Genomic DNA, 15,996 nt, shown 5'->3' with positions numbered 1-15,996 from the left:
ACATAGGAGACCCTGCCTTTTGTGTTCCTCACTGTATCCTATATGCAAATGTGTATGTGTGGGAGGGGGGTGGGGTCAGGGGGATTACGTGTGTCTGTGTGTATGTGTGGTGAAAGCAGTTGAGCAACATTCTTTTTCAGGATGTCAGATAAAGGAGCAACTTGCTGCTTGAGGTACAAGCCTCAAGGCTAACCAAAAGGCACAGGGACCTTAGTTGTTTGTTTAGAGCTAGGATATGTGAGCCATAGGCAGTCACCGTCAGAGAGAAAATAATGCAATGTAGTTTCTGTTTATTGCTGAAACAAATAAATTATGCATTAAAAACATATAATGTGAAACATGAGAATCTTCAGAGGAGGAAAAGAAAAAGGCTACTTCTACAGTGCTTCAAATTCAGTATCAGTAAGTCTTTAACAACATTTTGATTGGTTAGATGCAATACAAATCATGCTTAAGTCATTAGCAGTTTTCCTCTATTATTTACAAAGTGGAAGCCATGTAGGACAGACAATATATCATATAAAACAAAGAGAAAAGAAAAATGAAGTAAAAATGAAGAGCAGTAATGAGAGTATATGGAAAACGTTGGTGTTTTTAGTGTTCAATTGCACCAGTCCATTCTTGTTCTCCAGCTTGTGAAAAGAATGTTTATGAAGACAGTACGGGCCGATCCTTCTCATTGTCCTTCCCTGGAGAAGTGTCCATCAGTAAGAGCCTGTCAGCATGCATATCCTCATCATCTGATTGGACAACAGGGGTTTCCCCTCCATCCTTATTGGCGTTCTGGCTATCGGAGGATGAAGTAGAGGAAGTGGAGGACACACGAGACATTCCATCACAGCTGCTGTGGATGCATCGATGTAGTCCACGTTTGACGATGCCATCATGGTTATTGTTGTTGATCCCATGAACTGAGATAAAATAGAAATCATTTATTTTATAAATTGGTGTCAAACAAATCCCCAATTTGCATCCAAAATGTTTTTACTATCGTACCCTACTAAAATATAGTTACTCTTGTCTTTTTTATTCAGAGTAGACCCTCATCAGACTATTAAGCCTGCTGTTACCTGTTGAGTTACCTGGCAGTGGGGAGGCCAGCCCCCCCTCCTCTCCACTGGAGCTGAGGAAGACGTCCAGGGCTTCCTGGTCTGAGATGTCCAAGAGCTCCATCTGCTCCAGCATGTCCACATTCACCTCCATGGATGACACACTGCCAAGCGGAGCTAACATGAGAGATGGAGCCGAATGTTATACAAGTCACAGGCTCTTGACTCCAGACATCTGAACTATATGTGTGTGTTAGTTTGCATGGGACCAGACTCACGCCTCTTGTAGTCAACCTGCAGGTGTGCAGAGGACAGGTAGACATCCACATCGTGCTGAAAGACCTCCTCAAAGAAGCGCTGTCTCTCTCTCAGCTTCAGCTGCTGCGCTGCATCCATGTCTGTGACCCTCTGACCAAGTTCTGTCTCCGCTGGCAACCACAACAACAAAATGATTCTTCTTCAGACAAAGGGTTCCAGGAACAGAGCACATTGAGACCAGAAGGGGCCACCACTGAACTGTGGACAGAAGTCTGTAGCGGGCCAACATGCGGTGATTGACTGAAATGGACTTGATCAACATTCGTGTTTTTGGTGTCCCAGACATTTCAAAAATAATTCTGACCAGTTTGGGAAGTTCAACCCACATGATTTACAAAGCCTTTGTTTGTGTGTGTTCTCTTTCATTCATTATAAAGTATGTGCACACAGTTTCCTAGTCTGATACACTGTATTATTCCTGAACAGGACACAGATGTAACTTATCATAATTGCTTTAACCTTTACTACTGTAAGGTTTGCATTATGCATAGATAAAGAAATGTACGGCAATGTACTTTACAGCATAACAGCAGACCAGTCCTGGAGTTAATATTGTTAGGATGTCAAGCAATCCCATTTTCCACATCATCAGCATAGTTTTAAGAAAACAGAAATTAAATAAAGGGTAGGGTGCAGTAGAGGGATGAAACAGTAAAAGGAGAAATGCAGAAAACAAGTCAAGCTGGATGGACTGATACAGCCCAAACTATCCATGAATACCTGTCTACCAAGTGGCTGGCTTTTCCTCCAGGGGGAATGTGACTGCTGTGTGACACCAGAGCTGAACAACAGAAGGTTCTAGAACAACAGATCTAAAGAACGCCAGAGCACTTCAACTTTAGTGTTAACATCAAGGTTGCTCTGCGCTTTATAAGGGACTTCTCCAAAGACTGTTCATTTCTTGTATACATACCATTCCCTGTTGTTGATACCAACTGTACTGCTATAACAAATCTTTTGAACACCATGGTGTGTATACATATGAACAACTGGACATACCCTAGAGTTTATCTAAAGGTGTTTGAGTGAGGCCTGCCCTTGAACACACACAGCACGGATCAAACAAGGTTGACTAGACTTTCAGCAGAGTTCTGTTAGCATGTTGCAGCACACGATCCTGTCTCTCTGGCACATCCATATATTGACCACCTCTGAAAAAAACATCTAGGGATTCAGGTATAATGAGAGTCTACAGGCAGGGATTGGGCTAATTGGATGAAGCTTTTAAGCCTGATCTAAATTGGGAATAATGTAAAGATTATCTGGCATGTGATGTGTGCACCAATCACTCTCAAACGGTAGTTCTATAAAAAGCACAGACACACTGAACTACTTAGAAAATGGAAAGGTCTGGACAACACAATACCAGGGAAAAGAGCATCAGGAATTCCAGGTTTAGTCTCCTAAAAACCGGGAGGTGCTAAAACCACTGATCAGTTTTGCTAGGTTTTATTTGTGTTTGATGAGGTCCGATGTTCTCTGTAATCATTGGTGTGATTGTTTTCACAGTAACATGTGGTGGCGCTTTGGACAAAAGGAAGGCAGTTTATTTTGTATAAGAGGGTAGACCCCCTCAGTCTGATGTCTTTCCCCAAACCAGACCTCAGTAGTGTGAGCAGGGGACAACCAGACCTCAGTAGTGTGAGCAGGGGACAACCAGACCTCAGTAGTGTGAGCAGGGGACAACCAGACCTCAGTAGTGTGAGCAGGGGACAACCAGACCTCAGTAGTGTGAGCAGGGGACAACCAGACCTCAGTAGTGTGAGCAGGGGACAACCAGACCTCAGTAGTGTGAGCAGGGGACAACCAGACCTCAGTAGTGTGAGCAGGGGACAACCAGACCTCAGTAGTGTCAGCAGGGGACAACCAGACCTCAGTAGTGTGAGCAGGGGACAACCAGACCTCAGTAGTGTGAGCAGGGGACAATCAGACCTCAGTAGTGTCAGCAGGGGACAACCAGACCTCAGTAGTGTCAGCAGGGGACAACCAGACCTCAGTAGTGTGAGCAGGGGACAACCAGACCTCAGAAGTGTGAGCAGGGGACAACCAGACCTCAGTAGTGTGAGCAGGGGACAACCAGACCTCAGTAGTGTCAGCAGGGGACAACCAGACCTCAGTAGTGTGAGCAGGGGACAACCAGACCTCAGTAGTGTGAGCAGGGGACAACCAGACCTCAGTAGTAACAGCAGGGGACAACCAGACCTCAGTAGTAACAGCAGGGGACAACCAGACCTCAGTAGTAACAGCAGGGGACAACCAGACCTCAGTAGTAACAGCAGGGGACAACCAGACCTCAGTAGTGTCAGCAGGGGACAACCAGACCTCAGTAGTAACAGCAGGGGACAGGCCTGTCACAGCAGCTCTGCTCCCCCAGCCTGACAGACTGTCTTAGCCTCTGGAGCTCTGGGAAGGCTGGCTGTGGGCTCCCTCTTCTCTCTACCCATGAACAATGTAACACAGGTGAAACATTGATTTACAAAAGCTGTTTCCTTTACCAGTCTTGACTCTACTCTTCTGACTTTGCAACTCTTACTCCTAATGACACATTTTCATACCCATTTACGCCCACGGCCTGAAAAGGCCATGTCACCCACAGCTGGGCTCCATGTAACCAGCAGAGAGAAAGAGACTGTCACTCTGGCGTGATGTGAGCGATGAAGCTAGGATTACGCAATAAAGGGTCACGGCAGAGTCAAACACTGTCACAAGCTTAGAGTGAACTGTCCTTTCCTACGGCCTGGAGACAGGATGATGAGTTGGTAGTCCTGGAGCTAAGAACATAATGACACCCCAACATACTGAAGGAGTGTCGACAGAGCTTGTTGGGGAGGGGGGCAAATGAAGGGGGGGGGGGGGGGGGTTCTGTGATCTGAGCTAACAAGGCTGGCATCCTGAAGTGGGTTAGTAGATGAGAGTGACTCTCTCTTACACAATCAGATGTGCCACTGTCATGCCATGCTGACTCAGGAAGATGACAGGAGAAATGGGGTCTGCGCACATCAAGAGTCATCTTAATAACTGAAACAACAATGTTCATTTGTTGTGGTCTTCCTTTCCATTGTTTCCAGGGTTGAGAACATGTTTCTACTGGGTTTTAGGCTGGTGTGTGATTGGTGTATGTCCTGTAACACATACAACAGTGGGGTCAGTGGGGTCAGACCAGATGGTTTTACTGTCTTGTTAAAATAACGTATAAATATGTCAGCATAATTGTTCTTCTTCAGTTTATACCTTTGATCCCACAGACAAGATAACACTGACTTTGATTAACATAAATATTGATTTATTGCTTCATTTTACTTAAAGACCTCCAGGGACCAGATTTGGGATGCATGAGGATAAGTAGTATGCATGACCTCAGGTTGATTTCCTCAGTCTAGCCCATTCTTTCACCATCCAATCACCTTGATCAATAGCTCTGGGCAACTCAGAGCTGGCCTCTGTGACCTCTGAATAGCTTGACCATAACAAGAGAAGAAAAAATAAGGTCACACAGTGAGGCCACGATTTCCCGGACTGATGAGATCATTGTTCCGGTCTCTGCACCACTCCACCCCTCCACCCCCCTCCACCACCACAATCCAGTGTGACTACCAGCAGACTGCACAGTGTGGCCTTTCAAATGGGAGGAGGCATAAGGAGGGCTGGAGGACACAAGAATAGCATTTCTGATGGCCTTAAAGTTGACCTGACTTACTTACTGGAAGGACTTTCTTGTTTGGGTCTTTTCTACTCTCCTACTTCTTCCCCCGATCATTTCTGTTCCTCCCTCCCTCCTCCCTCCCTCCCTCCACCCCTCAGTCTGAGGGAAGGTTGTTGGAGCTGAGAGAAAGGGTCAGTGTTTAGGGCTCGGTACCAGCTGGATGTGTCAAATGAGAAGGACAGACAGAGCCGGATGTGTCAGCGTGCCCATTCTGCCCACCCACAGAAAGACAAACCCTAACCCTCCACACTGATGGGATGAACAGAAAAGGGCCTTTCAGAGATGGAGAAAAGCCTTGGTGTTGGGGAGTGGGACTGGGCTCGACTTTGGGGACATGAAGCCAGAGACAGGAAGTTACAACGTTCTGTGGGGTTGCAGAGTAGTGTCGGGAGATAGCAATAAGCCTCCATGTGGTCTATTCAAGAATGGATTAAGAATCTCTTGCACTTGAAGAATTTTTAATTACATATTAAATGAATACACAAGTAAAACACACAGCTTTCAACACGTACTGGAGAGGACGTGCTGTAGACCTTTGACAGATTTATACATGTAAAGGTATGGGAACACAACATGAGCAGTCAACTTTCCAGAAACAAGAGTTACTGTGGTCTCCCATTTTTGTGAAGTTGGTTTTGAGCCTCCCAACATAAATAGCTCCTCTTCAACTAAATTCCTCATAGATTAACATCTTCCTTTCTATAGAAAGAGTGACTGGAGGCTAAATTGCCAGATTCCGTTTGAAGTATTCTAGTCAACTAAGCTGAGAGTTCTGAACAGTGTCCAAAGGAACGTGATGTACCTTTTTATTTCAGAGAGCTATATTCCTAGCAGTGTAGGACATCAATTACATCACAGACAGAGGGAGGACAGTGGAAGAGATGAGAAGACAGACTTCATGCAACACCATACTGAAAGTGTTGACAGTGCAGCACAGCACCACACACTGCCAGAAGCTCCTGGTCAAACAGATACAAGGGCCTTGACAATGATGTCCCTGTGTTCAGAGTAGCCAGGAGGGGAGGCTGTCTGTCCTTTACCCGCAGACATGCTGGTCAGACTAATGCTTACATGCATGAGAGGGGAGAGGGATTCAGTTTCATGTCAACCACTTCTCCACTTGAAGTGGTGAGTGGGAGGAACACAGGAGAGCTGAGGAGAATATGTGAAAAGGAATGTGGGAGGAGAGGTTGGCCAGAGAGAGAAGGAACATACAATGGAAAGACAAAGAACAGGACCAGAAGGGAATTCTGCAGTATGGGAAAAAAAACAAAAAGACAAAAGGAATGCAAGAAACAGTTGCAATGAAAGAAAGAAAGAAAGACAGACAGACAGACAGACAGACAGAAAGAAAAGAAGTGGTGTGCAGTCTGTGGCCCATGCGGCTCCAAAATATTGCCAACACTGTCGCTTTTGAACAGCCTAATTATAACACATCACATTCCACCGTGATGCTCAAATTTATTCGATAATTGTTAGTTGATGACTTTCATATTGCTACTTTACAGGGACAATGGCCATCAAATTAAATAGACACCCACGGCCCGATCTCACCCGAGTGCCCAGAACACCTACACACAAGGCCACAGGTCCCTGACATCTTTGGGGCTGTTCCTTGCGGTGGAAACAAAAAATATGAGACCTTGTAGCCATAAGCCGGTGTGAGAGCACCAGTGGAAATGCCTCTTCTGTTTAGAGAAGGGGTTAGCGGGAGAGTCTGCTAATGTAAACAACACATCTGCTGCAGAATAGAAGAACCATGGAGAAAAAACAACTAGAGGCTTGTATTTGTATTTTGGGCTCTTGCAGTCCCTTGTTTTTTTTAATCCTAAACCCCATTTAGGCCTGGCTCCAATTGGACTAAATTATTGATGGTAAGTGTTGATGGGTATGTGTGTGACTGAATCAGAGTGTTTTGTGCATGTGTGCGTGTAACAGAGAGGAAGAGATATAGTGTGTGTGTGTGTGTGTGTGTGTGTGTGTGTGTGTGTGAGAGAGAGAGAGAGAGAGAGAGAGAGAGAGAGAGAGAGAGAGGGGGGGGGGGGGGGGGGGGGGGGCTGTAATGGGGCAAAGTACAGCCTGACACCATTCCATCCCTCTCCACAGTAAACACCAGTGACATCAGTGTTGACCCTCTCCTTCCCTCGGCTTAACCAAGTCTCACAATAGCATTGTTTGTGGGTCAGCCTCCTGTCTTGTCCTACTGCCCTCCGCCTGGCCTGTGACTAGACTGCTCTGAGACATGTCTGGGTATACAAAGAGCTTAGCCGTCTCGATTAGCCTGCCATCACTGTGAAGGAGGAGGAATAGCCCAGTGTGGAGGGAAGGGGTTAGAGGAATGCAGGGAGGAGAATAGGTGATGGAAGATGGCCAGTCAACTCCCGCCACATAGTGAGTCACGGTCACGTTTGGATGTTGAAGGTGGCTGTTTAGCCACCTTCACACAACATCAAGCAAGAAAAACTTGTTTTTAATTCACCAAAATTTGGTTTTACTAGGCATGTTACACGGGTGACCCCACTGAAACAGCTGTTGTCCGCTGTTTCAATGGAGCGCTGTTAAATGGCAGGAGCTGTTGACTGTTTCAGTGGCAAATAAAAAAATGTTGAAAAAATATCCTGTATCAAATAGTTTCTGACACACTCAGATGTATTTTCCATCTTTGATGCATTGGACTTTGGTAATCTAAAGGAGGACGTCAATGCATCCGTAGTCTAATTCAGTTATTGCAACTGATATTTTTTGCGTAATCAATCAATAACAACATCGCTACAGCATTCTTAAATGATGGCCTCGGTATATTCAAACAAAGTTACAACATTTAAAAACTCCGGCTTGAGGGCTACACATCTGAACAGATATGAGCACCTATTGTGTCAAAATCGAAATCTCCACAAATCCCAGGTTGGTTGGGTCTCCTTGATATTAATGTGTTTGTTAGTGGTCCATGTCTGTCCCAGTAGGTGTCTGGCTCCGTTTAAAAGAAGCACACTGGTATCAGCTGCAGCTCCCAGCAAGCAGGGAGGCAGACAGGAGGACACTGCTGCCACCAGACACATCCTGGTCTAATCTCTACATGACAGAGAACAGATCCCAGATTAAGTCACACTACTACTCCCTAATAAGGGACAACTTGTCCATGAACAAAAGACTTGGTTCCAAATAGTTACAACAGCATATTAAATGTAACCCTTCCATCTTGTTACAAATGGAAGTGACTGGAACTTTTGTGAAAAATTGTGAAACCAAGGGATTCGAATTTGATCGCTGTAAAAATCTCATCACATTTGTGTCGTGCGTGTCTAATCTGTTGCCAGGAAGACAAAGAGCTCCTTCACCAAGTGATTCCGATTGTGTCCTCTAGCTTTGCACCAGTCTGGCAACAGCTGTCTGCCCTTCCAGCCTCCACACACCGCTGGGCCGCTGTCCCTCACTCAGAGCCTGCTGGAGGGGCACAGAGTCTGCTCAACACAGCAGATGGAACACGGCTGTTCTCAGTCATGGTCCAATTTGACCTCCCAAACCTGTTAGCTGGCCTACCTGTGACAAATCACATTTATATATTTAGGACCGCCTTTAGGACACTGTAGTCCACATTGTTACGGTAGCCAATCTGTCTTTATAAAGCCAGACACCCAATCCCATTAGGAATCAGAGACTGTGTCTGAGAACATGTACAGTACAGTGCATGTGGCCTCTGTCCAGGACAACGCGTGTGTACATTTCAGACATGCTTTAGTTGAATGCCATTGATGACAAAGGCATGAGGCAACAAAAGTCTTAGTGATGATTCAACATTCTTGCCTTTATTTGGCCAGCACAGCACTTCCACCAGTGTGTGTCAGCCCAAGTAACATCAAGAACAGCTGTTCCCTTCTTCAGCATTTGTATTTTTAAGCTACAAACCACAAACACAACATTTACATACACACATACATGCCATACATACATGTACATGCAAACATACCTACATATACATACAAACATAGAGACAGACTGACAGACAGACTACTAGACATAAATTACAGCAATAGCAACAGTCAACAGGAACTCTTGATCATAGGCTTGATTTTGGTTTGTATTTCTTTGTTATTAATATTTAATGTGTTTGTCAGCAAGTGGAGCCTCATATGGCCAGAAGTAGAAAGGACTGGTCCCAACTATGCATACTGCTTTCCAATTCTAAATAAAAGGGAACAAATACGGCATACTGCACATATTACAAATAGTCAAGTAGTTGTTGAAAGGAATAAAAGAGTTCAGGTACTCACAAGGCAGGCGCTTGTTGTGGAGGTTGGCTGCTGAGGCGCTCATGGTCCTGTAGAGCCCAGGTGGAGCTCTCAGATCAGAGGTTAGGAGGAGGGAAACTTCACACCCACAGATCCAGAGAGAGATGATCAGTGACGCTTAGCCCTCCAGAGGTTCAGTAGAGACACTAGGCACAAGGACAACTCATTTTGCTCTTCTTTCTTGTCCTGGGATAAACACTCACTCAAAGTGTTGTAAAGTAAGTCAGCTGTCACACAGTCTGTCTGCTGCCCCAGTGTTCTCCCTCTTCCCACTGCCGTAAACTAAACCATTCGGATGGGGTCTGTAAGTAAGGGCTTGGAGGAGTGTACCAACTTGCTATTTATAGGGGTGGAGCACAACATGAGTTTGGGAGGGTTTCATCAGGGAGAGGGAAGGGAGCTTTTATGTAACATAGTGAAAGATACCATGACAAGTCAGACAATTTTTTATTCTCCTCTGCTATTCTTCTTTGTGAGTCCCCAGCACTGTCTCACTCTTAGGGTCAAGTGATGTCCCAAAAATTCAATGTGACAGGTTACAAGGTTGCCTGTAAGGAAAAGCCTTGCAATTTTAAGGAGGGATTGTTTGAAACAGAACATACAGTTCCTCAGATAAAAGGTTTATTTTGGTTACTTTGGTTAATTTATAATTTAGTTAAAAGCATTTCTTATTTCACAAAAAAAAGTATTCTGTTGAGATTTTCTGTATAGTGTGTTTGTCTAGATAGTTTTAGATTAGTTTACAATTCAATGAATAAAATGCACTCTGTTTTCTGTATGTTATATCATAAGGATTATTTTTCCAGGAGATACAATTCCTCAGAACATTCAGTTGGAATGAAAGACATTTCTCATGGTCAGGCTGAACCATACCCATGTTTTGAACGCCACCTAGTGGTGAACTATTACAGCAGCGGTGTTCAGATTACAGAAGGGGTCTCCAACCCTGTTCCTGAAGAGCTATCTTTCTGTAGGTTTTTGATTCAACACATCAACAAGCGAATTAGACAAATCAGGTGGGTTACAGTATGTCATGACATACAATATACAGTATTATCAACACATATTTCTCCATGAGAGCATCTGAGAGAAAACATTTCATTAGAAAATACTTGATGATTGACTTAAAGGCGCTGTAAAGCAAATTCCATGATTTGCTTCTCAGTACATAATATAAGTGTGAAATGAGTTTCTGAAAGCATATGCAAAGCTCTAAAACTTTGTCGCACTGAAATGTGGAGTTAGACCGTCGATTCGAACAGTTTCTCACCAGTTTTCATCTCAGGTTTTTTAAGGTGGGGCAAAACCCACCTATATACGTCACAGCAACCTATCTACGTCAGATCACAGACGGTTTATATAACCTGCATTATGTCAGCTGGTACAACGCAAAGACAAAGTAATTAACACCTAAAACACTCAGAGACTGCAGGTAGGACTGTTCTGATATCTGCTATTGATTTATCGAATTGTTGCTGTTGTTGCTAAATTCAATAAATTCAAGGGGGCGGAGCTTCAGCTCCTGCAGGCAACAAGCCCCCCTAGTATCAAGCAGAGAAGACTGCTTTCTCACGATTTCAAAGCTTAATTTAACATACTTGTCTGTGTTTTTGGATGGGTAGTTAACAACACATTCTTCTGTGGTGTGAAGAACTTGAAACTCATTTTCAGTTCAGCTTTACAGCCACTTTAATGTTTCTTCCCTGTTGGTGTGAACACTTTGTACAGAGGCTGGCACCGGTGCCAGGGTGCAAATGCAAGAAGCTGACGGCAAGAGATGATGTCTGTTTGGAGGTGGGAGGGAGAAGGCGATGTGGTCGTTTGTATCGATACCGTTCCTCCTAAATGTCAGCCAAGTGTCGCTTGTGGTAGTAACTACAAAGCCGTTGCCTCTTGACATGTTGTGTAGTGCATGAGAAAGTGTGTGTGGGCAGAGGAAGCGTGATGTGACTCAAAAGGAGAAGTACTCTTCACCTCTTTGATGTGTGTGTGGGCATGTCTTCCTCATGGCCGGGGCTTCACCCTGGGAGTCTGCAGCGTTGATGAGAGTGAACAAGAAAGATCTCCCTGATGAATCAAAGGCTGTGACCTCTGCTTTTGTTAAAGGAGGTTGAATAATAAGAAAGGGCATACACAGCCACAAAAATGGGAGAAAGAGAGGAAATCTATTTTATTTGTCTAGTGGTAATTGAAAAAGCCTTTGAGTAAACAGTTATGGTAGAGTCTAGCTCTAAGAGTTGACCTTTTGACAATTACTAAATCCAAGGGAAAATTGTACAATGAATATCATCCTCTTCTGGTTTTGCAGTCCAAGACATAAAATATGTGTTGCTCTCTCTGAAATGTGATGGATGTGAAAACTAGGCTCGAAAAAAAGGCTATGAGAACCAACAACTGAAACACTTTTCAATAACTGACAGTGTGGCTATTTTCAGAGTCCAATTTCAGTTTCGGCACATGCCCCCCCTATATTCCCTAGAAGGTTTGGTTTTCCAGCTAGTGGAGAAGCCCTGAAAGCTAAAGGTGTGTGCTGTGTGTGCCTAGCAGAGTGGAAGCTACAGTTTCCCGCCCTCACCACAGCTGGGAAGAGTGCCAAAGCCATCAGGCAGCCAGACGCCCACTATCAGCTGAGGAGTAGCACAGCAGTCTCATGTCTAATTATACAGCCAGGGAAAGCAGGAGGGAGGGAGGGAGGAAAAAAGGAAAGAGGGAGAGAGGGAGAGGGAGAGAGAGAGACAGAGACAGAGAGAGGAAAGAGGAAAAGAGAGAGCATCAAATCAGCTTGCTTGAGAGGGCTGGGGATACAGTAGAGTGGGGGTGTAAAAGAGTGGGAGGGAGAAGAGAGAATGTGTCTGATAGACACCGTCTGGTGATGTTGTCTGGATGTTTCCATTCAGTTTGCAGTCAGGCTGCTCTGCCAAGGAGCCTCATCTTCAGGACCCGGAGGTAAGACAGGTGGGCTGGCCTGGCCACCGCTCTTTGATGAGTGATAACGCCATGAGTGTGAATGTTTACTAATAGAGGTGTTTTAACTAGCTCTCGTCTCTCTGACACACAATGCTGCTTTAAGCCCATTTATGGAGTGTATCTGTTGACAAACTATTCTATAAATACAAAATGTATTATTCTGAAATGAGAGGGACATGACAGAAGAACAGTCTCAGTATCTGAAAGTACTCTGGAGTCTTGTTTGAATGATGGCTAATGAGCTGTACTGTGGAAACAGGCTGCCATGCTGCGTAGATTTGCAAAATGTCCTAGTCTTGATACAAAGTAAATTGTTTAGAGAGCTATACTGTAGCTGTGCAGTAGCTTTACTGTAGCCATTATAATACCACAAAACAGCAACACAGTTGTGTACAGTTGAGTGTATGGAACCATTTACATAATGACATGCACTGCAAGGTGAAGTGAAATGATAGCCTCTTAAGGTCATTCAGGTGTGCTGTGAGTGTTTGTCCTCAGTCATCAACTTTGTTAATGTAGCAGGTCGGTCACTTATCAGGCAGTTTCAGTTTCAGTCCCCTGTCAGTACAGCACTAGACCTAAATAAGACTAGCTCCAACCCCTTATCACTTTCTGTTATCTTCCCCCTGGCCTGTCCTGGATAGTGGGGCCTTCTGTGTGAAATTGAACATGTCTCCATGTGAGGGTGTGGTCTGTCCCCGCTCCATGAAGTCACCTTCCAACTACACACACGATGATGGATGTTACCTGAGCAATCCTTCCTGTCTGGGAGATGTGTCAGTCTTCGAGTCACTCGATTCATTCACTCAGTGTTGACTGTGGTGGCATGGTGATGACATAATGGAGGCCTTGGCCAAAGCTTTGCATCAGAGTGCTGTAAAAGTCCTTACACCGCTTTCATCTCTCACCTCCCTGCTGCTCGTTTGAATGACGAGCATGTGAGGATTTGAATATGTAAGCCACTGAACTTGAGCGAGTATGTGAATCATGAGATAACCTGATGATCTGGAAAACAGAGCTAAAAACAAGGCATGCTTGAGGTGAGAGATGATCATTTATGAGGCCGTATCAAACAAATCATTTTTCTTCCTTCCAAACATTCTGAAGAACGTTGATCAACTAAAAAAGGTACACACGTATTACAAGTGTGCCAGTTTAAAACTGGTTAATGTACGCCAGGTTCACTATTCATTTTGATATTCAAATACAAACACAGTCTAAACATTTTATTAGACCACTCTTTATTTAACCCCTGTAGCGTATACCTATTTTGTTACCATGGTAACTTTTCTGAAGGAGAGAAATTAAAATCCTACATTCAGGCTATAGCTGCCTATCAATCAATGTCTATAGAGCTGTCTGTTCTGTGCCACGAAAGGCTGTAATTTGAAGGCGCTTGGAGAAATGAATGTGGAGACTTTGAGAGCATAGTAACCATATGATTCTCCACAGGAGGTAGAGCGAGGGGAGGCTATGTAAATGTGAACAGTGTAGAAAGAGAAAAGAAATAGCGGGGGTGACAGCAGGATGGAAAATTAGATTGTGAAACCTTGGTAAACGCAGTTTATAAAATATACAGTACAATCTAAACAATCTGCTTGCATTTTCACTCTCTATAACTGTGGAATATTTGTAACATTATAGCTATATTTCTGCTCTTCAGACAACTTCAGGCAATTTGACTCTGACGCTTCAGCAGAAATCAACAGGAACCCTATGTCATGTGACCACAGAATGCCTTCAGCGATCTTAAAAAGTGCCTGTGCGAGTGACGCTTGAGTTGGACCAATGAGCAGCACACCAGCCCCAACCCTGTCCCCAGTCCGAGACAGGCTTCCACCCAAGAAGAGGGACCCAAGACAGGCAGAACCAGAGCAGTCTCCTGTCGCCACCTTCAAGGTGCCCTACCCGTACAAGAGCCAACATGCAGGCAGGAGCAAGAATGGGGTGAAACCCCTCTACACTCCATACCTAGACCTGTCTCCATCCATGGCTGATCCAGTGACCACTTTTTACCAGCCCTGGGTTCAGTCCAACACGGTCACCAGAAGCAAACCATACATCCCATATCCTGTCAGAGATAGTCACGGCTGGGAGAAATGGAGAGATTTTTACCACAGAAGCTGGGCTGCAGTGGACTCCAGGTTGGAAGTTCCCTTTATACCATCCCCTCACATGGGACACCCCAGGGGGGTCTCCACATCTGTCCTGCCCCTAGACCACCCACGCCACACCACAAAGATCAGACCAATCGCCACGTCCACAGAGGACCCACATGGGACGGGATTGGCCTACAGGTTGGAGTTGTTGGGTGCCAGGGGACAGTTGCCCTCACCCTCAGGGAGGCCCAATGAGACTTACATGAGAAGGAGAGGGAAACAGTGGACGCAAACACAAAGGATCACAGAGACAAGCCCTGCTCACCTGAATCTAGATTTCTCCTCACCCGTCTATGATCTATCTAAACTGGCCGACACAAAACACAGCACCGCGTCAAGCAAATGTGCCACCGCACCAGCACTTTCATATCAGTCAGTGGACCAATACTGGACCTTAGGAACAGCAAAAGATGTCATGGTTTCTCCCCCTCCCTCCTCAGTCCTCCGGTCCTCCCCCTCCGACCAGGCTCCCTGGCTCCTTCCTCACTTTGCGGCCGGCTCTCTGATCGAGCTCAGGGACGGCAGGCTGAAGAGGGTCGAGGACCTGCAGACAGAGGACTTCCAGTTGGGGTCAGAGGTCAGTCCAGAGCTCCATATCAGCTCCTGCACGGTGCAGCACATCTCCCCCTCCTCCTCTCCAGCCTTCTCACGCCTCCTCATCCTGCTCCACAAAGGGCTATCTCAGGTAAACACGGCTTCCTTCCTCACATCACAGGCTGACCACAATAAGCACTCCTTAACCAGTTACAATCCATCCCAATACGTTTCTTTTAGTCCCACACTGATCTCTAGAATGTCTCATGTTGCGTGACTTGATATGCTTTGCTATATACAGAACAGTGACCCCAGGTGGACAGAGTAGGAAGTGCACCATTGTCATTAACGGTCGGTCCCCCCTCAGGAGCTGCTGGATGTGTTTGTGGAGTATCCGTTCTTCGTCTGCGGGCGTGGCTGGTCCTCCTGCTGCCCGCAGAGAACCGCTCGTCTGTGTGGCCTCCGCTGCCACCAGCTCAGCGTGGGAGACATCTGCCTGGCTCTCACGCCAGCGCCTCCCCCCAGCCCCAGCCCATCCTCCCAGGGACCTGATGTTCCAACCAGTGTGGCGGAGGAGGAGTCTGAGCCCCTTCAGCGTTCCTCACCCCAGCCTGCCCAGGACCGGCCTCGTGCTTCAGGCAGGCCAGGTGAAGGGCTGGAGCCCAAGAGGAGGAGACGCTGGTCAGCCCCAGAGCTGCCCGGCCCGGGAGCTACCTGTCCAGACTCAGCTTCATTCAGGCCAAACCAACAATAAGTTGTGTATGCTGTTTTGTTTTTCTACCTCGTTCACTCTAGTCTGTTCTGTGTGAATTACATAAAACAGTGACAATAACTCCACAGAGATAGAATGGAGGATCACTCCAATTTTCACCCACTCACGATTCACCTCTTCATGTAATTTAGGAGCAAATAGAATCATCATAAAAACAATAACCAAAATGGATATTAGATTATAGTTATAGATATTTTTACTGTTA

The 15,996-nt window shown here is 45.5% G+C and overlaps 1 protein-coding gene across 2 annotated transcripts; it reads right to left on the bottom strand.

The window, feature by feature from the left end:
• Positions 1 to 274: 274 nt before the first annotated feature.
• On the bottom strand, positions 275 to 9,675 carry si:ch211-253b8.5 (dysbindin). 2 transcript variants are annotated; one of them, XM_067243811.1, is made up of 4 exons: positions 9,342 to 9,675; positions 1,328 to 1,477; positions 1,083 to 1,226; positions 275 to 911 (listed from the first exon to the last, which is right to left on the bottom strand). In XM_067243811.1, exons 1-4 carry the CDS (start codon positions 9,382 to 9,384, stop codon positions 649 to 651), a joined length of 600 nt encoding a protein of 199 aa, XP_067099912.1. In that variant the 5' UTR covers positions 9,385 to 9,675; the 3' UTR covers positions 275 to 648. The 2 variants fall into 2 exon arrangements, with proteins under 2 accessions (XP_067099912.1, XP_067099902.1); XM_067243801.1 differs by having other exon boundaries at positions 1,071 to 1,226; positions 9,342 to 9,643.
• Between the last annotated feature and the right edge of the window lie 6,321 nt (positions 9,676 to 15,996).

Source organism: Osmerus mordax, chromosome 1 (genome assembly GCF_038355195.1).
Source record: "Osmerus mordax isolate fOsmMor3 chromosome 1, fOsmMor3.pri, whole genome shotgun sequence".
In the NCBI taxonomy this organism is placed as follows: Eukaryota; Metazoa; Chordata; class Actinopteri; order Osmeriformes; family Osmeridae; genus Osmerus; species Osmerus mordax.
This window is presented reverse-complemented; position numbering and strand designations above follow the sequence as displayed.

Coding starts and splice junctions, on each gene's coding strand:
- si:ch211-253b8.5 (XM_067243801.1), bottom strand. CDS start 9,384: ATGAGCGCCTCAGCAGCCAACCTCCACAACAAGCGCCTGCCTT. Junction 1,478..9,341: donor CCACAACAAGCGCCTGCCTT/GTGAGTACCTGA, acceptor TGTGGTTGCCAG/CGGAGACAGAACTTGGTCAG. Junction 912..1,070: donor ACTGCCAGGTAACTCAACAG/GTAACAGCAGGC, acceptor ATTTTATCTCAG/TTCATGGGATCAACAACAAT.